This window comes from Lissotriton helveticus, chromosome 6 (genome assembly GCF_964261635.1).
Source record: "Lissotriton helveticus chromosome 6, aLisHel1.1, whole genome shotgun sequence".
Classification (NCBI taxonomy): Eukaryota; Metazoa; Chordata; class Amphibia; order Caudata; family Salamandridae; genus Lissotriton; species Lissotriton helveticus.
In genome coordinates this window covers 1,517,750,897-1,517,776,006 of record NC_136067.1, presented here as the reverse complement: position 1 = coordinate 1,517,776,006, position 25,110 = coordinate 1,517,750,897, and the positions used below count along the sequence as shown (strand labels likewise).

The window sequence follows — 25,110 nt, the reverse complement described above, 5'->3', positions numbered from 1 at the left end:
AGGTCATACAAGACTTTATACTTTCCTGCGAAATACATTTTCGTTGTAAGGTCATGCATAGTAAAGGCATAAGCGTGGTAATATTTTGCACGGTAAAGGCGTATGCATTGTCATGGACGCGTTGTAAAGGCAAGCGTGGTAATGGCATGTGTGGCTCCTTCATACAACCATCCTGCTGCCTGTGAATAGCTCCTCTGTGTTGCCCAATCTAGTAACATAGCTCTTCCGCATACCTTAGTATTTGGGTTGCTGATGTATACCAGTGCTGCAGCTGGTGTCTCAAAATGGACGTATTACTCCAAATGAGGACTCTGGAACTTGGCAGACTCCACCGGAGTTTACCTCCACAAATGAACACAGCATCTAGAGGCGCCGGCAGAGAAGTGCACTTTGTGCAGGAATGTGCTGTGTGAATGTCATAAATATCGGGTTCCTCATAATTGCATAATACATCAGTGTTGACCTCCCAAACTGAATGCAAAACGTGCAAGATTTTAGATAAGTACCCCAGAACTGAAAACCATACCCTAGAGGTGATAGCCAGCATCGGACCAAATATAATACTCTAGACGTGGCATTTAGATTGAAACATACTAAACCAGTAGTTGCCCCCAGCTAACGTAGAGCTTAGATTATAATGCACAGTTGTAACAAACAAATCCTCACATATCTGCTGCTTTCAACCACTTTTTCACCCCAGTATCAGTTTTGCTGTCCTGGCAGCCTTCTGATATTGTTTGCCCACTTTGAAATCTTTCTGCATGAAAAATCAAAGATGCTCAGGGTCAAGTGAAAGCTTAACACATTTTTTCCTTATGCAAATGTCAAAATAGTCTCTTGCTCAATGCCTGTTTACTAAGTAATGGTAAACATAGGAGAACCAGAATATTTTCTGCATCTTTATATCCTCTTTTCTTAACTCACATTTGACTTTGATTTCTGCTGAATGTTTTAAAGTTTGTGTTCTAAATGGGGGTCTCTAATTGGCAATGGTTTGCACCTTTGTCCCAGTAGGGACCCTTCTACCTAATCAGGGAAAGGGTGATACCCTTCTCAAATAACCCCTGCTCACCCCCTTGGTAGCTTGGCACGCGCAGATAGGCTTATCTCGGAGGCAGTGTGTAAAGCATTTGTGAACACATACAGTAATACAGTGAAGACACTACAAATGGACACCACACCAGTTTAGAAAAATACGGAAACTTTATCTAAACCGAACTAGACCACAACAACAACAAACATCCATGATATAGTAATCAAAAATGTAATCCTTAGAAGGTAAAAACCGTTCTGTCCATAACAAACTATAGATGAAACACTTTTAACACAAAGTAGATTGGACACGTCACAATCATAAACAAAAACCGCTGCAGGGAGGGTGATATACCGGTTCCTTGAGCCTAGGGAAGGTGAGGCGTCTGTGCCTTACTCCAGGGGAAGTTATGCTTCGGTTCCTTACTGCCACGCAGGGGAGGTGATGTGTTGGTTTATTACTGTGCATGGAGGTGTTGCATCGGTTTCTTACTGCAGCCTCGGCGTTGATGAAGACTTGGCACCATGGTGGGATGCATGGAGATCGGGAATGCGTCAGGTCTCGAGGCGGCAGCAGCAGTGGCGCTGCGTTGATCTCTCCAGCTGCGGTCCCATCATGCGTTGGTTTTGTAGCTGCACAACAGGGCCTGCGTTGGAATCGATGCAGTGAACTCGTACTTCGAAGATCGGTGCACGGGATTCGGCGTGTAGTGACTTCTCCGGCCGTGGGCAGGCATTGCGTTGGTTTCCTCAGCGACACGATGGGGATGCGTTGAAATTCTTCCCACATGGCAGTGATATGTCGGAAACGGGTATGGATGTGTTGCCCTTCTCATAGTTGAGTCTCTTTTCCAGGTCCCAGCAGCAAGAACAACCTCCAGAGGTCCACCTCAGCAACAGGCACCTATTGGCAGGTTAGAACTCCCAGCAAGGAAGTTCAGGGGAGCTGGTGGTTAGGTTTTGGGTCCCTGAGACTTCAGAACAGGAGGCAAGCTCTACTTTCCCTTGGAGATCTTCTTCAAGCAGGAGACACAGCAAAGTCTTTATCCTCTCCTTGGCAGAAAGAGCTACTGTAGGCCAACCCCAAATAGCACACAGCAAATGGGCAATACTTCTCGTTCAGCTTTCCCAGCTCTTCTCCTTCGCAGAGGTTCCTGTTGAGTCCCAAAGTATTCTAAAGTTCTGGGCCCCAATAATTATACATCATTTTCCTCGGTCTCTGGTAGCAGAGAGGCTCTGTGCTCAGTCAAAACCAGTTATGTTCTCTCTGGTCCAGTCTCCCGGCAGGAGTTCAAGACAGCATTGTTGAAGGCAGACCAGGCCCATCAGATGAAAGGAAATCTCCTCCCCCTACTCTAAATGCAGCCCAGGTCTATTCAGCCCAGCCCAGACTCATCCAGGGAAGGCAGGACACACCTCAACCCCCCCGTGGCTGTCTACAGTGAATGCACATCCCCAGCCCTTGTCACTCCAAAGCCAGACAGTCAATCCACAAACCAGCAGAAGCACACAGGATGGCTAAGCAGGAAAACACCTACTTTCTAAAAGTGGTATTTTAAAACACAGAATGTAAAAATCATCCTTACTAAAAGATGTATCTTAATATCCTCAGTTCAGGCACACCAAACTCCACCTTCCCATCTTGGCCCAATGGAAAGTTATATTTAAAGATGTTATAAATAAACTCCTATTCTATCCTATGGGACATAGCCTTTCAATAGTGAAAAACAAATTTCACTATAGGTCACTATCAGGACATGTTACACACATCAGGACATGTCCTGCCTTTCACATACACTGCACCCTGCCCTCAGGAGTACCATGGGCCACACCTCGGGGGTGACTCGCATGTAAGAAAAGGGAAGGTTAGGGCCTGGCAAGTGGGTGCAGTTGCCAGGTTGACATGGCAGTACCAAACTGCGCACAGACACTGCAGTGGCAGGTCTGAGGACCTTTTGCAAGGCTGCTTGTGTGGGTGACAGAATCAGTGCTGCAGGGCCACTAGCAGCAGATGACTTGCAGACCCTGGGCACACATAGTGCACTCTACAAGAGACGTAGTAGTAAGTTAGATAAGCAAATCATGGAAACACCAATCCATATTCACAATTTACCTAGGGAACACTTGCACTTTGGCACTGATCCGCAGTGGCAAACTGCCCAAAGCATCTAGACCACCTAAAACAAAGTCCAGCACACAGCCAAAATACAGGAGGCAGAGGCAAAAATACAGGGGAAAACGACGCCAAGGATGCCAGGTCTAACAGTTGGGGGCAGCATCATCCTATATCTGCGAGTTTGCTTCTGATATAATGTTTTGCTGGGCATTGGATATATTATTGTCAGTAGGATGTTTGGGATTTGACTCATGAAACTGTTGTACTGTCATCATGTGTGCAAACTTGCGGCCTCCCTCTGGGGCACAGTGTGAATTGTTGTTTGATGTGGCTGTACCTGATGATACAAGCTCTTGAAGTGGAGGTCACACACTTTTCTCTTCATGCTTTATTTTTTTTATTTCATTTGCAGTGAAGAAGTGGATTCATAAGAATGGTTTACGATACCTAGGAATTCCTGGCTATTGGGGTACTGGCACAACAGAACACGGAGGGAAGAGGTAAACATTATACACATTTTGAGTTGCACATTGTAAAATGGTGGAAAGATTCACTCTTAGTATTTAGAACAATGTTTTCAGGACACAGGTGTTGTACCAAAGTGGGGTTTATACATCAAAATCCGTGGTGTCTTCCTTTTTTGTTGCTTTTGGACTTCTGTGTTTTTACACCTCTGCCTAGATACCGGGATGTCACATGGAGTTCCATTGTAATGCTCTGTGTAAAATGGAATGGAGTCATAATCTCCAGTGTCCATTTTTAAATTAGCACCAGCTGCTGTCTTCATTTGGGCCAAGGCACTCACAGCAGCTTGTAAATGACAGGTGTGTACATGTGTGTTTGCAAATATTTAGGCTAAGGGAGGAGGGCTGTTTTCTGATTCAGCCTAGCATGTGCACACTTTTGGAACTGTGGTAAATGGAGCCAAATCTAAAAAGTTATAGTTCATACCAAGATTAAGAGAAATTGCACCGTTGCTTTTGGGTAAAGTGTTTAAATATATAGTTCATTTTCCACTTTGTACATTATATGTCTACATTTTGTTTGAGCTGTATCTTTAGATTGGAATTTGGTACAAAGGTAAAAGTTTCCTTTTTTACCCCATATAAAGTTTACGAAACATCGTAGTGTTCTGAGTCAACTCTTTTTGGAGTTTCCCGTTAGAGCTGCCTGGTAGAGTTACTTATTTGCTGGATTCCAGCACCAGGAAGATTTTGCTGAGTTGATAAGGATATGGGATTGCCCAGTGTGAAAGTTACATGGATTGGCATCCATGGAATGAATTACCTTAAACATTTACCTTTGGAAAACGTTTCGACATGTGAGCAACCAGATTTAATGATTGTGCAATGTGGAGGGGAATGATTTAGGTAGAGACACTTTTGTTGCTTTGTGTTTCAAAATGAAAAATCTGTGGAAATTTGGTGCATCTCTTGCCCTACACAGCTTTTGTATATTCAGACATCTGTCAAAGGTAAAAAAGGAAATGGTCCTACCAGTTTTTTCCCCACACATCGATAAATCGCGTAAACATGCCAACTAAGTGAATCCTCCAAATCACTGGAACAATTCAGGGACGCAATTAGAGCCAAATTTCGGGGGGGGGGAGGGAATCGAGGCTAATAAAAATAACGGGGGGGGGGGCTATTTCTTCCACCAATGTGTCCTTTGTATAATGTAACTGGTGCTCATGCAAAGTGCCTCAATACCTTCGGGTGGAGCTGAAGGTGTATACAACTGCAAAAAAAAACTAAGCCGAAGGTTAATTTTCAGGAAATGCATTCTCACACTGTGGCAGCAAAAGGAATTTGCAACTTAAAGGAATAGGCAGGGGCTCAACGAACAGGTGAAAAAAACAAAGCCTCGTTAACAAGTAAATGGTCTTTTAAAGACTGGTGAAGTACTCGGGTGCGGCTGCAATAAGACGGATGCCAGACCATCCAGCCCACAGCAGCTCAAGACCTGTCTGTGCCCAGGAAGCACACAAGATGGGGGAGGGCGTGGGGGGGAGCTGATGTCCTTTGAGCCCTATGGACATTGCGCGCCTGAGAACAATGCCATGGGAACCCTCTACATCAGTAACATTCGACATGCCTGGAATTTTCCAAAGAGATAGTGTATTTGACAGCAGAAGGCAAAAACGATTTTCCTAAGCAACCTGAAGGAATGTATCCATTTCTATCTAGAAGTCTACACAAAACATTAATGGAGAAAAAGGCTGTTCTTAAAACCACCTTCACTTTATAAATGCATCATTCGTTTTAATAATGAAAAGTTTTTTGCAATTTTGTTTTAGAACAGTGGGCCCAGTTCCAGTGTAGAACCACATTTTGTTTCATGTTTTCCTAAAGCTCCATTGATGGGCTCAAAGAGGATCAACGGACCCTAACAATTGCAAAAAAATGGAATGTCTTCATAATGCCATAAGCAGGTAGGTGCAAGGGCTATTCTCCAACCGGGTGCTGTGCCCCAACCTCCGCAGGCGGTCAGCCATGCTGTGCACAGACTTAAGCCATGCCCATTGTGGGTGCTCCACAAGGCTTCATCTCTTTGTATTGTGTGACAGAAGAAGAATAGTTTGAGCAGCTTGACAGAGACTAGAGCATGAAGACTGCCATAACATTTTTTCACAGATGTAAACAGTTTTTAAAACATTTCGGAAAGTACCACAGTAGTTTGTCATGAAATATCAGTTGGGTTCTCGGTTTTGGTGCTCAATGTGGACAACAAACAGTCATGGCTCTTTTCCTGATTACAGCAGTAAGAAGAGAGTGCTTGCACTTACATACTAGAAAACTAAACAATTGCCAATACTGTTCTCTTCAATTCTTCTTTTTAACCATGGCACATTGGATTTAAACACAATGTGGGTACAAGACTTGTAATTCAGTCTGAATCAATCACTTTTTTATTCTTTCTTAAAGTACATTTGTTGGTTACATTTTACCAATTTAGCATTTACAACTCTACAATCAACATACAAAAACAATTTTTACAATAAATAAAACATTGAACTGTGCATATTCTAAATCATTCAACACTAGCAGTTACTCAACACATCCCACATTCAACTGATTTACTCTCACACACATAACCAAAAAACTCTATTTACAATTGAATATTAGATACAATGATACATATAATTGTAGCCATAGAGAACAATTTTTTCTAATCTCGATAATTTGCAGCAAAGTTTTGTGTTTGGAGATTTTATGGCACAAAAAATAACGGTTTACGCGTTTCGAACTCCTACTTGGTAGGGAGTTCTCATCAGGACCTCACAGATTTTACTGGAGAAACACCTTGCTCACTTACACCCGACGTGACACAATCAAACCCACAACATGCGTGAATATCTCACTTTGTAAGTCATTTGTAGAGACTTTTTATTAACCTGTCTCTTCTTTTAGAATTGTAGATACGGACCCTCTGTTCAACCTCAGAGTGACTCTTTCATGCGCGACCCAATTCGCGCAGCGCGTACATTCAATGCCGGCATGTAGGAGTTCGAAACGCGTAGACCATTATTTTGTATGCCATAAGATGTCCAAACACAAAACATTGCTGCAAATTATCGATGGGGCATCTCCTTAGGCAATAATCCTATTCAGGTGGGGCACAAACCATGAACCTAAATCACCAAGGGCCTACACATGTGAGCCTAGGGCCATGATATGGGCAGAATTTATTTTATTTATTTATTTAGCGATTTATAAAGCGCCTGGTGACCCGGAGGCATCCCCGCGCTAATGATACAAGTGGAGACCAGAGGGGGAAGGGGAGCTTATTTGGGGAAAAGCAGAGTTTTCAGTTTTTTACGGAAGAGGAGGTGGCAGGGTTCCAGTCGCAGGCAGCGGGGGAGTGAGTTCCATCCTGCAGACGCTTTTACTGCGAACCGTCTACCGCCAGTGCGTGCCTTCCTGAATCTCGGGACGTTGGCCAAGCGTTCGTTGTCAGAGCGCAGGAGTCTAGGGGCCTTGTAGGGGGTGACCATGTCTCTCTCAGGATAGAAGGGCCAAGACCATTGAGGAGTTTGTGGGCAGTGCACATCGCCTTGAATTCTACCCTCTGCCGCACTGGAAGCCAATGTAGGGCCTTCAGCGCTGGTCTGGCAGAGGTTCTGGAAGGGAGGCCCATAAGGAGCCGGGCTGCCGCGTTTTGAGTTCGCTGGAGTTTGGCCAGGGTAGATTCAGGGGCTCCCAGATAGACAGCATTGCTATAGTCTAGCCGGGCAAGGATCAAACCTTGAATCAAGAGTTTCCTAGATAGGGGCGGGAGTAGTGGGAGGATTTTACGGATGGAACGCATAAGTCCGAAGAACCCCAAAACATCATGGCATTCCACATAAACATGCCCAAGGGCGTTGCAGCTGCCCCCTGTCCTGCAGGGCAGCTGTGTAAAGTAAATCAGGCCAGGATGGGAACATGGGAGCCCCTCCTCTGGGACTCTCAAGTTAACGATGACTGGGCCCACAAAGTATCAGCCCGTTGGAGCCCCCTCAGGGATGTCCAAAGTCAATGTCCTGCCCACCCTGATGCGGTGCAGCTGCGCAGCAAATGAAGGATGGGCACCACTGCACCCGTAGGGGCCCACTCTGGAGCCCAGAAAAAGAAAAATGCTCCTTCGGTGCAGTGACCCGCATCTGCGGCGCCGCTGTGTAGCCCCCGGGGCACTGTGGCCCTGGCGGAGCCCCACGGGGGCTTCAAAACAATTATGGCTGCATGTTGCAGTTGCCCACTGCCAGTCGAGGCAGCTGGAGAAACAAGGCCAGCACGGATACTCCCTGTGTCTCCTGAGACTGACCAACGGGGGCGGGCACCGACACTGTGCCCTGTTGCCTCCCCACCACCAACAGTCCCCCACTGAGGCCCTCACTCACCGGGACTCTTCGCGGGCGGACTCCTATGGCCACCGGACTCCTTCTAGCAGGGGACAGGCACCAGTTTGTGCCTCGACCGTCCCCTGCTCTCCCAGGACTTTTCCTACCGGCTTCCTCTGGTCTCGGCTCTGTCTTCCTGGCTGAAGGCACGGGGCTTCCCTCTCCAACACGTGAGCCCGCCAATGCCAGCACCTCGCTGCACTTCACCTGGGCCGCCTCCTGGGACCCGGGACTTCGTTGAAGAGCCCGCGAGGCTTCGGACTTCCTTGCAGGCCCTGCCCACACTCAGGCAAGCGCGCCTGGCTTCGTGGTCGGGCCGGGACTGTTCTCCCGCGGTGGTGATGTCGGTGTGTTTCTTCTTGCGGCAATGAGAGGGGTAGGCTCCCTCCTGGGCACCCGCTCACGAATAATGGCAGATGCGCGGTGGGGACCCACTGCTATAATATGCATAAAGCGGGATAGGCACCCGCTAGAGGGCACCGAAACGCGGGGTAGGCACCCGCTTTGCTTTTAAAACGTTCAGAGGCGGCACACACGCAGGGTAGGCTCCCGCTAGTAGTGGAAACGCGTGGTGGGCACCCGCTGTTTACATATGCAGAAATGCGGTCATCACGCGGGGTGGGCACCCGCTTATTTCCACAGGCAGGCAAGACGCGGTGGCGGCAGTAACGCGGGGTAGTCTCCCGCCGACTCAAGCCGCAGGGGGAGTTCCTCACACACCGGGGATCTCCCCCAGCAAGTCGCAGCGTCAGCGCTGCAGGACCCACGCTCCTCTCTCCTCACTGGCCATTTACATATAGCGCTTGGGTAATAGAGAGCTAGAGTGCAGGCAGGGAAGTACAGGCAATCCACATGTAGCACTCACAAGGCACTAGGTCCCACAAGCAGCCTCAGGGACAAAAGATAGCGCTCCTCACCTCCTGGTAGTATAGGCCAGTCCACAATATAGCGCTCCCACGGCGTTGGGCCCCACGAAGCAGGGTTGTAGTGCTCAAGAGGCGCTAGGTAGGAGAGCAGCAGGCTCTACTGGGAAAGATCAGCAGGCAGTGGGCACTCATCAGAACAGGGCCGCAGTTCCTAGGAACTGTCATCCTCTGTAACATGGCACTCCTCCTGGTACAGCAGTCGTTACTCCAGTAAGGGGGGGGGCTCTCCCTAGCCCAGTGGACAGCAGTGGGGTACAGTCGGGCACAGGGGCAGCACACAGGCCCATGCGGCGGTACCTCCTGGCAGTATGTCCCCTCACAGTCAAGTCCACGCTCAGTCTGAGCACATGGCATCCCAGCTCAGCTATTTATACGCCCATCACCCCACCTACCAGACAGTGCCAGAAGCTTCTAGAAGCGTCTGGGGAAACTGGTCCTAACTGGTCTAGGGGGAGATGTCCAGCACCCTGTCTGCCAGGTTTCCCTCCAAAAGCTGGGGTTGCTAAGAAACAAACAACTAGACTGGCAACCCAGCTTCGGCAGACAGGCACAAGCACACAGCAATGGCATCCATTTTAAAAGTAACCCTTCTGCAAAGGTGAAAATAACTCTTCGCACGTCATTGCGCAGCATGTATCCCTGCATCTCGCATCACACATGGCCTATACATTTCTCTACCATGGGGGAGAGAAAGGTGCGTACACTATTGCACAGCATTTAACATTTGCATTTGAAATACATCCACATGACATGTTGATCCCACAGAAGCGAAAAAATTCAGGGAAAAGGGCCAAGTTCAACAGCGCCATAAACAAGAGCCGGAAGAACCAGCCCCAAGAGCCGCCATAGCAAAGCCCCACGCAGAAGGACCACCCAGTAGTGAACCAGGAACATGAGCGGGGAGGACCAGAAAGTGTCCCACGGAGATCTGCAGTAGAGATCCCCTTAAATGAGGCCCAGGAGAGACAGACCCCTGGTAGATCGACCCTTCACCCGGGCAGACAACTCAGAACCTGTGCAACCTAGGCCAGCAAGAAAGACAGCTGAGTCCAACCACCCAGGGTGGAGAGAGAAGGCTAATGACCAGACCGGCCAGGACCACAGAGACAAACAAGACGTCACAGCAGCAAAAAGACGCAGTCTGTGCCACATTCAGCAACTCCACACGTCGGGCAACCAACAGCGAAAGAGCAGAATCCACCCCAGACTCAATGACCGGGGGGGGAAAAGTAGGAAACACTACCCTCTGGGACCGAGGGCAGAAGTCCAGGATTCGGATGCAAAACAACACCAACGGCAGGACCCGCAAGAACGGAGAAGACGCATAAAGGACCCCAGCTCCCCAAACCGATGCGCAGAAACGAAGGCCATCAAAAGTACTTCTTTCATAGTGAGGAACCAGAAGGCCACAGACCCAAGGGGCTCAAGCGGACCCCCTGGATGGGACCGCAACACCAAAGGAAGAACCCAGGATGGGGCAAGGCAACTGCCCTAGGACGCTGCAGGCAACAACCCCAATGCAACCCGGCCACCAAAGATCCAGACCATCCAACAGGACTGCAGAACTCCAGCAAGGCCTCGCACTGAGCCCGAAGAGTAGAAAGGGCCAGGCCCAAGGCAAAGCCATCAGAAAGGAAAGCAAACACCCCCCTCGGGCCATAGAAGCAGAGGCAAACCCCCACAGAAACACAACAATGAGAGAAAAAGACCCCCATTGTTGCGAACAATACAGAAGAGGAGCCGGGTGACAAGCGCCTGAAGCAACACCAACACCCCTAGGGAGCAACCCCGAGACAGCAGGCTCTACAAAACCAGAGCCCGGTCCGAAGATGAAGACGGCGCAGAATCCCACAGGAAGCAGAGGGCCCAGCAAAGGGCAAGGAAGAGCCGGGAATGCCCAGTACTCCAGGATTGCCGATTCCCTTAGCAGAGAAAACCAAGGGCGGTGAACCCTGCCGAGTACCGACAACAGAACAAACGCCTTGTCCAGGCCAATCACGCACAGAACTCGTGCAAACAAAGGAAATGGAGGAAAAGCATTAAGTAGGGAGACCGTCCAGCGAAACGACCGTGCATCCAACTGCCATTACCTAGTGCACGGGAGGAGAGCGCCGAAGCAAGGCAAGTGAGCAGTGAACTCAAAAGCGAACAGAGCCACAGAAGGGCACCCAACCGAGTCTGCAACATACCATGGGAGGAAAACCATACCCAAGGAAACCGCCACACAGGTTACCCTAACCGGGAGCAAAACAGACCACCGCTACAACAGCGTCATCCCCGCTCAGGACAGAAGCACATGTGTAAGGAACCAAAGGGAGCGACCCCAGCAACCCCTCAGGGGACTGAGGCAGTCCATCACCACCTGAGTGAATGCCTGGACAGAAACTGGACGCCCACAGAGGGCTGGGGCAAAGGACAGACAAGCCAAAGGAATAGCCCACATAAGCCGGAAGCTGGACCAGCAACCTGCCAGCAGGCGATCCTGCCGGCCCTGCACAGACCAGGAATACAGTGTCGCCTCACCACACTCAAGCTTGCAATGGACCACCCGGGAAGGGGACGCCAGAAAAGGAAGACCGCAGAATAGATTGGCTACCACTAACCCAGAAGGGACCGAACCTGTGGAGACACAGCCACCGGCAGAACGGAATCTGCATAACAAGGAGACCACTGGGACAAGAGAAGGTACACCAATGGGAACAGAGGAAGATGAGCCCAGGGAAGCACATCAAAAGCCGCAGCCACAAACCACTGCAACTGCGACCCCTGACGGACAGGGGTGGAAACCGAGGCCAGGAGACAACCCAGGTCCCGCTCAAGGGGGTCCTCGGCCCTGCAAGAAAGAACACCAACCCCTTGACCAAGTCCAGGGGACCCCCAATGAACACCAAGTCCTGGGCTAGAATCTAGACGAGACTACATGTGTATGAACCGGAACTCATTACAGCCCAGGACCACGAAGACCCTCCGGTCGGGAAGAACCCCCATAGCGAAAGATGAGGCAGAGAACAGCCTGCTAACAAGGCACCAGAATACCCAAAATCCTTACCCCGTGGAGGATCCCGACCAAGGGTGCTAACCCCATCGCGAAGACCCATGGGGCAGAAGACAAACCAAAAAGGAGTACATGGAAGCGGAAGAGCACACACAAAACTGGAGGTAACAGTGAGACAAAGGGGGACAGGCACACAGAGGTAGATAACCAGCAGATCCCATGAAGCCAACACAACCCCCTGAAGGAAGGGAAGAACATCCTGCAAGAGAGAAACAAACGCACCATCCGTAAATCCAACCCAGGATGTAAGTTCCCAGAAACCGAACTCACCAGAAATCGGACAAAGGAAATTCCATCACCCTACCAACAAACAGGAACCGGGCGAACGGCCCCGCTCGAAGATCCTGAATGACTGCCAACAGTGCCTCCCAAGTAGGCATGGCAGAAGACAGGTGTGTCAAGGAAATCCTCCAGAGGGAGGGAGACAAAAACAACTGGGAATGTCCTTGCACAATCCGCTTCGCCTACAGCACCTGGAAGTCCCAGGCAGGATCCCTTCCAGGTACCACCAGACCTAACCATGCTTAATATCTGAGAACAGGTACCTTCAGGGTAGTATGGCCGTAGGCAGAGCCCACGGATCTGAGACTGAGGCCGCCCAGGTGGTGATGAGAGGCAACAGATGCCCCCTATCGTAGCCCCGACAACAGGAACCCAACGATAAGCAGGACACAGACGCGGGGGCAGAAGCAGCCTGCCGAGACCGGGAGTTGGCGGGTAATGGGGTGCCACGGCTGTGAACCCTGTCCAGGAAAGTCCAAGCCCCTCTAGGGGCAGAAGTAGAAGCAAAATCCCAAATGGGACTGAAGAGACGGTTCAGGGAAGGATGGACCGGCGCCAACAGCTTCCCACCCTCAGCAGACCTGACCATCATATCCTCCAAGGAGAAATCAAAGTCAGGAAAAGGGAACCAGCAATGCAGGGCCAAATATCTCCAACAAATTCGTAGACATGGCCCGTGATCCACAAAATCAAAGGGCATGCGACCAGCGCAACAAATGGAAATCATAAGTGCAGATACCCATTATGGAGATTACCTGGTTTCCCCCAAGAAGTGCCAACATTCTCCCATAAAATTAATTGCAGCAGAGCGTAAGAGGGAAGGATATCTCCCTTCCAACAATAAAGAACTGCAGGTACTCCGCACCAAACTTACTGCTCAGCAAAAGATCTGATTGAGACCCTAAAAGGTTTTAGACAAAGTACCAGACCCCCATTGCGAGTCTAAAAAGGTTTTACCGAAACACAAAGGTAGATTTAGTGAATCATTAGGAATATGAGCCAGTCGGAATGTGGAGAGAAAGGGAAGTCACCACCAACACGCTATGCAAAACGAGGAGAATCAAAAATATGTGCCCACAATCGCACATACCAAGCAAAAAAAAGATACCAATACCCCACAGAGGGCGACAACCGTATCACAAAAGGAAAACCGAACAGGACACATGGGGAGAAGCAGAAGGCGGGCCGCAGGACAACCGCCCACCCCCCACTGCCCACTCCCCCATGCTTTTAACCCAGACAAAAAAAGCCTTATACTTTCCGAATTGGGAAACACAATGTAAAGGCAGTGGCACGCAGTCCATAGAAGGAGACCATGCATGCAGTCCCTCGCCAATCTCAAAGGGTCACAATCGCCATCCACCCAATAAATAACCAATAGGTAGGCCAGACAGCGAACCCCTGCAAATGTGCAATGTGAGCATGCATACCGCAAATAAAACCACAACAGGGTTGTGAAAGAAAATGCTGTAGTGCATTGGACCCACGAGCTGCGAGAGGCGCGGCCCCCCTGGAGGCAGGGCAGGAAGGAAGATCGGAGGACGTAAGAACCTCCGGTCACCCAACCGCAACATCAGGAGACTTGTAGGTGAGCGTATCGCGCCCCAAGACACCTCAGAGAGACGGCGCGAGGGCAGAAATGCAGATGACGAATAGACTGGGAAACAGGCGTGCCGGTCAGCAAACATTGCCTCATGCTCGTGACCACGGCTGGAGCAGAGACGCAGGCAAAACGAGGTGAGCCCACAAGTGCATAGCTGACCAATAAGGCAGATTCCCATGCCGTCAGAGCCCACTTGTGCTTGGCAGCACAAAACAGCATAGCCTAAAACACCAGAGCCCAAATGAGCCAGGCTGAATAAAATAAAAGAGCCCCATACCGCCAGCGCCCGCTAGTGCAGGGCACGCAAAGAAGCAAACAGCACAAGGGGAGACACCCTTGACACCAGTTGGTAGCCATGAGGTGTGGGGAGGAAGGGAGGAGAACTCAGAAAATGAGCACGCTTGCGCCGGGCCTCCTCCCCAGGGCCGTGGGACCCGCTAGAGCAGGACCTCTCCCCCACTTACCTGATGCTCTGGAAGAGTGCAGTGCAGAACAAAAGAAACAGGAAGTGGGATGGGTCGACCCTCCTCTTATACTGGATCAAGGGCGACGGTAGTCCGCCATGTTGGGGAGGGGTGGAAGGCATGGAATGCTAATTTGCTTTGGAGGGTTCTGGTGTGGAGCTAAAGCTCACTACGTAACTGGTCGCGAGGAAAACTTACAAGGAGGTAATGGAATATCCTCTTTCTTACAGAGACCTGGATTTCCCCAGATTCAGATGTTGATTTGGGAAAAACCTGCCCCCCATGTTTTAAAGTAATTCATCAGCCAAGAGTGGAGCAAAGAGGAGGAGGAGTAGCAATTATCTTCAAAGAAAAATGGGAGATAGCTATCATACAAATTAATAAAATACAGGGGATTTCCCCTAAGAGGAGTCCGATGTCATCGGCCTCCAGGGACATTAAATAACTTCATACAACCATTTCTGAAATTGATTACACATCTTGCACTAACTCACTCCAATTTCTTCATGCTTGGGGATTTCAATATATGGGCAGAATATAGTACACTCACCCAATGTAGGGAACTCTTAAGTTCATGTGTGATTATAGGACTGGAACAACTCGTAAGAGGTGCAACACATTAAAGAGGACATACCCTTGATTTGATATTTGCCCAACTGACCAGATTAGTGTAAGGGACATGATTCCACTAACCTGGTCAGATCGCATACTAGTAGCGTTCGAAATACATAGGCCCAAAATAATGACTGAAGAGAAAACAGTTGTCAGTTCAAGATAGAGTGTGGTACAAATCAAAGTTAGAAGAAAAGACGTTTGACACCAGACCTTGTCACCAGGAAGGGGCTACAGTTGATAAGAACTATGAATATTTACAGGAATCAATTAAAGGAACCCTTGGTAAAATTATATCTAAACAAATCTTGCACAGTGACGCAAACCATCAGCACTGTTGCTTACGGAAACCCTAAAAAAACAAAATGCAAGAAACTAGAGAGGCAGAGGCGGAGGACATAATTAGAAGATAAGATACAATTTCAAAAATGCACTGAATAATTATTCAAATGAAATTAGAAAAGCCAAAGAAAATCACTCCACAAAAACAATCACAGAGGCAACAAATAGGTCGAGAAACATATTTGGCATAGTGAGATACCTAGCATATCCAGATTGTATGAAACAAGTTGTAAAACCCTTGCAAGACCTGTCTGACCAACTGTTGGAGTTTTTATCTAAAAAGTTGAGCTAATTCTAGAAGACATAAACCAACATGCTTCGCAGAAAGATCTACCCATAGATGAGGAGACTAGACAGTGACACAAACAGAGATGATTGGCACAAAATTAGAAAATATAGAAATGAGGAATGAGGAACAATTTAAATTGCTTGCCCTGACAATCTCCACGGGCTCCCTACTAGACCCAATACCACCTAATATGTGGAAAGAGAGGGCAGATGAATTATATCCGAGCCTATTAAAGATCTGCAGTCTATCTCTGATGATGGGCATGGTACAACAAGCCCGAAAGAAAACTCTAGTTAACCTGTTACTGAAAAAGCCAACACATACCAGCCAACCTGAACAAAGATCTCACTGTGTTAGGAGTAGGAGGGGGCGGGCCTCATGCCAAGAAGTACTAAGAGGCACTTTTGCCCCCCTTCCCAAAGCCCCCTCCTCTAAAAACAAAACAAAAAGCTTGCTGATGCTGGGGGTCAATGTCTTGGAGTGTTTTCACACCCCTAATGGACGCCTGCAGTTTCAAGCCCCTGAATACGGGTTGGAAATCCACTGTTTATAGTTTTTTTCAGCTCGTTTTACACCCTGTGAGTTGGCAGGTTTGCCAACAGCAGACTTAAATGATCCCAGCAATTACTGTTCAATCTCACACCTCCACTATCCAGTAAAAATGATGGAGAAATATATTATCCAAAAACTAGGAAGCTACCCGGAAAGTCACAATATCCTGGAGAACAAAAAGACTGCTTTAGACCGACGCACGACACAGAATCAGCATTAATTCTGGCCTTGGATGAGTTGAAGATGACTGGGATAGAGGTCAAACAGCAGTTCTGATACTAATAGATCTGTCAGCTGTGTTTGACACTCAGACTGAAGGAGATGGGATGGAAGGAATATTACTGGAGTGGATTGAATCTTATTTATCAAATCGGACCCAAGCAATTTCACTGCCTACTTTCCATTCAGAGTTTAAGAGAACAGAAAACGAAGTACTCCAGAGATCACCACCTTCCCCGAGGACCCACTTAATGGAGGCTGCAGCGTGATCCCCATTGAGCAGGTCCTCGTGCAAGCCCTCCCCCCGCGACAGATCTCCTATGCAGCTTGCTCGCAGTCAGCTACCCTGTACTGTCTGTCTACCTGTTGCCCTCTGTATGCTTCCTATGCTCATTTCTTGCTCTGTTTTGCACGTTTTTCTGTCCTCTGTTTTGCCTTTTTTGCGCGCTCTTTTTTCTGCCCTCTTTTTTTGCCTTTTCTGCTTATCTCTTATCGCCTTTTCAAAATCTGGCTTGCCGATGGAGACATCGCACCCCAGTGCCAAGATACCTCCAGGAGTGACAGTGCAGCACTCTACAAATGCTGATTGATTGACAACCTATGCAGATGACACATAGTTAATCTTGTTGCTGGACAAAAATAGCCACACCCCTCTAGAAGGGCTTCACACTTGCTTAAAAGAGATGGCAAGATGGCTGAAAAAGAACTCGCTAAAATGTAATGGAGGAAAAACTGAATTATTATGTTACTCTTCCTTCAAAGAGCCTTATTCACTCCTGAATGATTTTTGACCACGGACCAGCACAGCTAACGTTAAGATATCTCTGTTAAGTTACTTCGAAATCTAGAAGTGTACATGGATGAGAAGCTCTTCAAGTAAAAACATATTAGCAAAATGGGAGCCAGATGTTTCAGATAACTCTGGAATCTCAGGAAAATTGTCCCACTACTACCCCAGCCAGCAAGAAAGCTGGTGATTCAGTGCACTGCCTTGAGAAGAATCGGCTATTGTAATGCACTTCTGCCGGGTGTTATATTCCATATAGGTATCATAATATAGGCCCCGGTAAACTCATTACCCTTCACCTATATTCTCTCCCTACATTACACTTGCCACGGTTTACAGGGACTGACCTTTTACCTAGATATTACACTGCATTCAGAACACAGGTTTTCCCTAGTTCGAAATCTCATACATTATGCATGAGGATTCTTGGAAGCACAGCAAGACTACCATCTCATGTATAATATCTATGTACAAAGTTTGTGCGCAACGTCATCCTTAAGCTGGCACCGTAATACAGCATGGTAGGACCCCTGGGGAGACCTATGGGTATATATGCATCACATCTTGCTAAGATAAGAAAGAGGAGAAGGAGAATTCCGGGCCGATACACTGACCGGAGACGCTGAGGATCCTGCATGCAGACACTCCAGCTCTCAGTGGTCTAACATCCCTCGCGGGGTGCCCAACTCAAGACCAGGGCGGGGTCCCACAGTCTCTCACTTCAGGTAATGGGGTTGATTAAATCCTAGAGGGATTCTTGGCTTAACACATACACACATGCTAGGTACACTTAGGTACATCTAGTTATGTTAGCATTGTAGGAGTACGCATATTTTATCATGTGGTTTATATATTCATATGTATTCATGATTATAATAAAATGGTAGAGCTATTCTATCCATTTACCTTTATCGTACTGCTAATCATTTGTATCCTATACTGCTTAATGGTTGTTGCAGTGATATATTTTACACCAGAATAACTGTTTAATAAATGCTTATTGAAAACGCTCAGCCTGTTTATTCTATGTATTTCTCTGAGATAGACTAAGTAAGCACGAGTGACCTGAGCGAAAGGTGGTATATTGTCTCCACGGTCCTGAGGGATCAGGGTTGTCTTGTTCGATGGTTGCCAAGAACTATTCTCTCCTTGATAAGAGAAGATTCTAGTGGCACTGTGAGCTAGTTTTTTTTTGTTGTGAAAACATATTTTATTGATTTGTTAATCATCATACAAACCAAAATTGCATCCACTTCCCTTAGAATCCTCAAATATATCTTCAAATTTACTCCCAACTGAACCCCCTGACCCCTTCCTCCATTTAGCAATTGGTGTGGGTGCGTACAAATACACATATCATAACATAGTACCGGCAATAGGGACAATGACCGGAGCACAATGCGCTGCTTCAAAATATCACATGTATATTCTGTACATTTCACTCCTCCTCCCCTCTCATCAGTTCCTGTAGAGCTTGCACTATCGTGTCCCATGCCTTGGCCATTTCCAGAGCCTTTTCATTAACCGTTCTCTTGGCCTGTCGGAACCTAATGGAGCTCTCACTACTAGCCCATTTATACAACTCGGTTCTCCATCTCTTGTTTGACGGCCCCTCTCTCGACTTCCAGTGCCAGGTAATTTCCCTCTTTGCTAGGAATAAGCCTAAATCAATGAATTTACTGGTTACTTTGGTTTTAGTCGTGTGCGGGAACCAATGCAGCAGGCACACTGCCATGTCAAAGTTCAAATGTCTATCTGTGACCTCATTAAGGAGTTCCCCTACCTCCACCCAATATCTTCCCAAGGCCGGACAGTTCCAGAGCATATGTTCTAACTCTACGCCTTGTTCGAGGCACCTAGGACACGCTGCGTCGTGGACCCGAAAATATTTCCGAACCTTCCCAGGAGTCAGATACGCAAGGTGCAAAATAAAGAATTGCACCTGTTGAAAGCGCGTGTCCCTGCTCCCCTTCCACGTCCGCCGCAGAATGCGGCCCCATGCCGTATCGGGTATCGGCCTGCCTATGCTCGCCTCCCATTTCAGTTTCAGGTCAACTAGTGGACGGAGTCCCTCATGCAGCATCCGAGCATGTTACTGCCCTAAAGGTTCCCGCGCCCATCACGACATATTGGCAAGCCATGGTAGTCACCGGTTCTGCCTGCCCCCCCCTCCAATGTCTCCGAAGTGCTGCTGTTACTGCTGCGTGTATCAGGAAGCTGCCATCCGGGAGACCTTACCTCTCCCGTAGGGCCTGGAATGGGAGCAGCTCCTCATTCTCATATACGTCTCCCACCATCTGGAGTCCCAGCTGCTCCCACTCCATGAGGGGGGACCAGTCCCCACCATGCGGCAGTACAGTTAGCATCCCCAACGGAATTTCTGGTGCATATGGGTGTGCTACCCCGGCTCTACATTGACTCCTGTTCCAACAGAGCCTCAGGGTTTTCTCTTCCGTCGTCAAGTCTCTTAAATTAAGCTTTTGTTGTAGGACTATGTACGAGAGGACATGCCTCTGTATCCCTACACCTCGTGATTGTTCAGGAGCCCGGAACGCCACCGCCACACTTTGCGTAAGCACCTGCAGCTGGGCAGCCAAATAATAAAGCTCAAAGTCAGGAATTGCCATCCCACCCTCAGCCTTGGGCCGCATCAGTGTAGCCATTGCGACTCTCCGCCGTCCTTGTCCCCACAAGAAGCCAATGATCAGCGAACGCAGCTCCCTAAACATGCGCGGGGGGACCCAGAATGGCAGAGTCCGGAAATAATAAAGCAGCCTAGGCAAAGCCACCATCTTAAGGAGGGCCACTCGCCCCGCAATCGAGAGAGGGAGCGCGGACCAGAATGCCATGCTTCCCTTCAGGGCACCAATACAGCGCCCCACATTACCTTCCAGCATATCCGTGGCCTCATGATAAACTCGGACCCCCAGATATGTGAAACACGTCGGTTCCCACTTCATCATCCCAAGCAACAGCGGTGGTTGTGCACATGGTTTCAACGGGAAGAGGCATGTCTTATGCCAATTCACCTTCAGGCCTGATAGTTCACCAAACTGCGACAGCAGAGACACTGCACCCTGCAACGCGTCCTCCGTATTGTCCGGAAACAAAAGCAGGTAGTCTGCATACAATGATATATAATGGGTAAACCACCACACTTTGGACAGCGGACCACTCTCAGCTGAAGAAAAAGGCACCAATCCAAATATCACCAAACAAATTTGTTATCAAAATCAAGCGTGCACTTTCCAAATGCTCCCTGTCCCAAGAGCATAACCCAAAGGGTCAAAAGTCAATTTCTGTCCTGGATGGAAAAGCACTGCTGTGCAAGTTGGTCTCCTCTAATAAACAGAGACTATTCAACTTCCTCAATTGTCCTCATATGTAAACGCTGAGTTGTGATTTATAGTTGCAATATTCATTTATAGAAAAAAGAAAAAATCAGAAGACGGAAACCGATAATTACACAGGACGATTTTCTTTCTTATCAAGGCATAACTAAATAATAAATCGTGTTGGAAAACGGAGGCTTAAAAGACCTATAAGTCGTAGTTTCTACTATTATTGGGATAAACAACGAATTTGGAAACCCGTTACGCCTCGACATCACTATCGCGCCCTGAAGAAGTTCTGGTTACAGAACGAAACGCGTTGGCTGATATTTTTTCACTGAATGGATTATTAAATGAATATTGCAACTATAAATCACGACTCAGCGTTTACATATGAGGACAATTGAGGAAGTTGAATAGTCTCTGTTTATTAGAGGAGACCAACTTGCACAGCAGTGCTTTTCCATCCAGGACAGAGATATATAATGGGGTATGTCTTGCAACCACAGACCCCAGTAGGCTCGTCCTGATCTAGCCTGCACTGCAAGGGGCTCCATCGCCAGGGCGAACAATAGAGGGGACAACGAGCATCCCTGCCTCGTCCCCCTGAGAACTGGATACTGGGTGGATATTACTTCTCCCAACCGTACTCTAGCCTTCGCCGAGGAATATAATACCCTTGTCCAGGCCCCAAAGTGTTCTCCTAAGCCGAATCGCTCCAGCACTCTGTAGAGGAAAGCCCACTCCAAGCTATCAAAAGTTTTCTCTATATCCACTGACAGGGCTGCAGGTAACCGTGCCTCGAGGTGATCCCCTCCCATAATCCGTAACAATCGCCGAATATTCGAAGATGTGCTGCAGGTCGGAACAAACCCTGCCTGGTCAGCGTGCACCAGCGTGGTCATATATGGCAGCAGTCGGGCCGCCAGTATCTTATAGTCTCAGGATCTTATAGTCCACCGTCAGCATAGATAGCGACCTATAAGAGGTCACATCCGCATCTCCCCTGCCTGGTTTCAAAAGGGGGATAATCAACGCTTCCCACATTGATGGAGGCAATTTGCCCAATGTCTTGGCTTCCGTATACACCTCCAGCAGGCGGGGTGCCAGGATATTCACATATTGTGCGTAAAATTCTATTGGCAGCCCGTCTACTCCAGGCGTCTTGTTCCGGGCCATGCTCTTGATCGCACACCGGATCTCCGACAATGTTACGTCCCCCCCCCCCAACATCTTGGCCTGTTCCTCATCCAGTCGGGGAAGGGGGATCCCTTCTAAGTATTCATCTATGTCCGTCCCTTCTCCTCTCAGCTTACATTGGTACAGTGTCTCGTAATACGTTAGGAACCTCGACAGCACCCCCCCTTGTGAGTAAACCATGTCCCCTGTGTTAGTTTTTATTCTCATAATCGGGCTTCCCCTCTGTACAGGGTTTGCTAGTCGTGCAAGCAGCGTGGCCCACTTTGTCCCGTTCCGTGTGAGCCTTTACCATATAAGTCTTATCAAAACAGCGCAAGCGTTCTACTTCAACCGCTGCTGCCTCCTTCGCTTCCAAGAGCCTCATCTGCAGTGTCTGCTGCTCCGGCCTTTGCTTTTCCACCTCCTCAGGTGCTCCTCTGCCTTAGTCACATCATTCAAGATCACTTTCCTTACCCCTGAATATTTGCTAATACAGAGCCCTCGTATCACCACCTTAAAGGCGTCCCATTCTCCTGCCCTAGTGGAAGCCGTTCCCCAATTATCCTCAAAATAATGCTCGATACCCTCCTTGATCTCTGTCTGGAAAACCTGATCCTCCAATGTTTCGGGGAGAAGCCGCCAAGTAGGTATGGCAGATCTCTCCCTCAGCCATTTAAAGGACAGTAACAACGGATTGTGGTTGGATATGGTCCGAGCTAAATACTCAGATCGTACTGCCATATGGGCTATGGGCTGGGAGCATAAGATAGCATCTATCCTGACATGTAACTCATGCAAAGCCGAAAAAAAGGAGTAATCCCTGTCCTGCGGGTGGTGTACTCGCCATGCTTCAGTTCAGTAACACTTTATTTCGATGATTAAAAACCATCATAAAAATACATAATGCAAATCAACAATCATCAAATACATTACATTTCTGAACTATACAATATTAAAAATAGAATTATTATGAATTAAAAAAGACATTTAGTGCAACCCCGAATCAGCCCCTAGTGTTTCTTAATTTAACAGCCACTTTTAAAAAATTCGTAATGGAGCACAGAGTACGAATATCAGTTGCTCTTTGCAAGAATCTTAAAGCAGATTTAGCGTGACAAATTTTTGACTCCTTTAAAATATCTACAAGAAATCTACGGCGAGGGGTTTGATAAAAGGAACATAATAATACAAAATGAAGGGTGTCCTGCGGAGACCTATTGTCGCAGCCGCAGGCACCCTTCTGCTCAATTGTTAAGGTAAAACCAGACGGATAAGCTAAAATGTTAGGTAACAAATTGAGCCTAAAACGGCACATTAAAAACCTGTCTTGTTGATTGTGCATTAAAAATAAGTATGGTTCCATACCCTCTCCACCACTTACTAAGGAGTGCGCAGCTACAGATGACTTAGTAGAGTCAAGTTGTCTCCTACTAGAATCGTATTTATCAAGTAACTGCTTGTGAATGCGGTATTTACAAGAAATATCAATCTTTGCCGGATCAGTGAATAGTATTTGATAGTCAATGCATTCTAGAGTTTCTTTAACGTATTTGAGCCAGGGGATTTGTAGGCACCTATCTCTCTGGAGGCAATCTTTAATTATTTGTCTACTAAGTTCCGCTTCTGGGTTTAGCCTGATTCGGAGCCAGGTCAGAATGGGTCTCACTTTAGTCAGATCAGAGATATATGGAATACCAAGCTCCTTGTGTACAATTGCTGCTGGGGTACTCTGTGGGACCTTCAGCAATTTTCTTAGGAATTTGTCTTCCTCTACTTGTATCTGGTGTACATCTCTAAAACCCCACACCTCTGCCCCATACGTGGCTTTGGCAGTGCTAACCGCTCTATACAGCGTCATTACTTGCTCTGGTGACCAGCGACTCATCCTACGTGCAAAATTTGAGATGGCGCCGTTTGCTGACACCAGTTTCCTGCACCTTTCCTCCACCAAGGGGGCGAACCTGATCTCTCCATCAAACAAGAGGCCTAGATACGAGAATGTATTTACCGTTTCTAAGGCATGAGTTTTAAATACAAATCTCTTGAGGGGTTTCTTCACAGCCACCATAACAAATGACTTGGTCCGGTTCACCGAGAGATCCAGATTCTCCATGAACCTTACACATCCACTGACCAGATGTTGCAGGCTCACTGCTGTTCGTGCAAGCAGGACCGCGTCATCCGCGTACAGCAGTACTGGTACATGACGCGATCCTACTCTAGGGCAATCAGTCCCCAGAGCCGTCAGTGAACTCTCCAAGTCATTTATGTAGAGGGAGAATAGGAAGGGGGCCAGGATACACCCCTGCCTCACCCCGCCAGAGCACGGGAAGGGATCGGTACTCACCCCCCCCGCGCTGTAGCGTACTTTGGCAGTGGTGTTCCAGTGGAGTTCCTTTAAGATGTTTATAAGGTCTGGGTCAATTCCCAAATTGAACATAAGGGCCCAGAGTTTGCTTCTATTTACATTATCGAATGCAGCTGCCAGGTCCATAAACCCCATATACATTGTTCCATTACCAGCTTTCGTATACTTGGCAACTAGTAGATGAAGATTAAGGCATTGATCACTAGTTGATTTGCCTGGTCTGAAACCGTACTGAGTGTCTGCTAGAGTATGATGTGCTTCAGTCCACTCAACAAGGCGATTCAAAATTGCCCTGCCTAGTAGTTTAGCTGACACATCTATCAGCGAGAATGGTCGGTAGCATTGCGGGTTGTCCCTGCACCCTTTCTTGGAAATAGGGACAATCATCGCTGTTGACCAAGATCGCGGGAGCCCAGTTTTTATTGCTGCATTTAGTAATCTGGTCATAATTGGAGCCCATAAATCAATGTTGCTTAAATAGAGATCTGGGGGGTGCCATCCGGGCCTGGTGCCTTGTTCTGTGTCAGGCCTTGAATTGCTTTTGAGATTTCCAACAAAGAAAATTCTAATTCGGTGGATCTCGCCCCCTCCCACGTTCCAACCCCAACTGTCTCCCCCTGTTGGTTGTATAGACTCTTAAAGTGGTTGATCCATTGTTCGGGAAGTATGTTGGTACTAATAACAGGGGAGCTAGAATCTTGATAGCAGGGTCTATTAATAATCCGCCAAAATTGGGTGTAATCCCTATTTTCTCCTGCTTCCCTCAAGTCTGCCCAAACTTCCTTTTGTAGCGTGATCTTTCTCTGCTTGACCTGTATTTTATAATCACGTCTACATAGGGCAATTTCATTCTTGTCTCTCGGACACTTTTTGAGGCTCAATTTTAGCTCTCTCAAAGCCCTGGAGCAGTTGGAATCAAACCATCTTGGGGTTGGCGAGTCCTTTATAGGCCGCTTGGTTTTTAATAGTCCCTCAACCACCCTAGTTAGGGCCTCGAATGCCAGGACCACATCTCTGCCCTCTGTTGTGAGGTCGAGGCAGGCCTCTAGTTGTTCTTTCCCTCTTTCCACTAA

At 47.9% G+C, this 25,110-nt stretch overlaps 1 protein-coding gene across 1 annotated transcript in view; it reads left to right on the top strand.

Annotated features, from left to right (window-relative positions):
* Window positions 1–25,110, top strand: part of VRK2 (VRK serine/threonine kinase 2) — a 424,890-nt gene that overhangs the window by 62,870 nt on the left and 336,910 nt on the right. Inside the window, 1 exon segment of the mRNA XM_078649306.1 lies at window positions 3,561–3,648. Coding sequence (XP_078505432.1) covers window positions 3,561–3,648 — 88 coding nt within the window.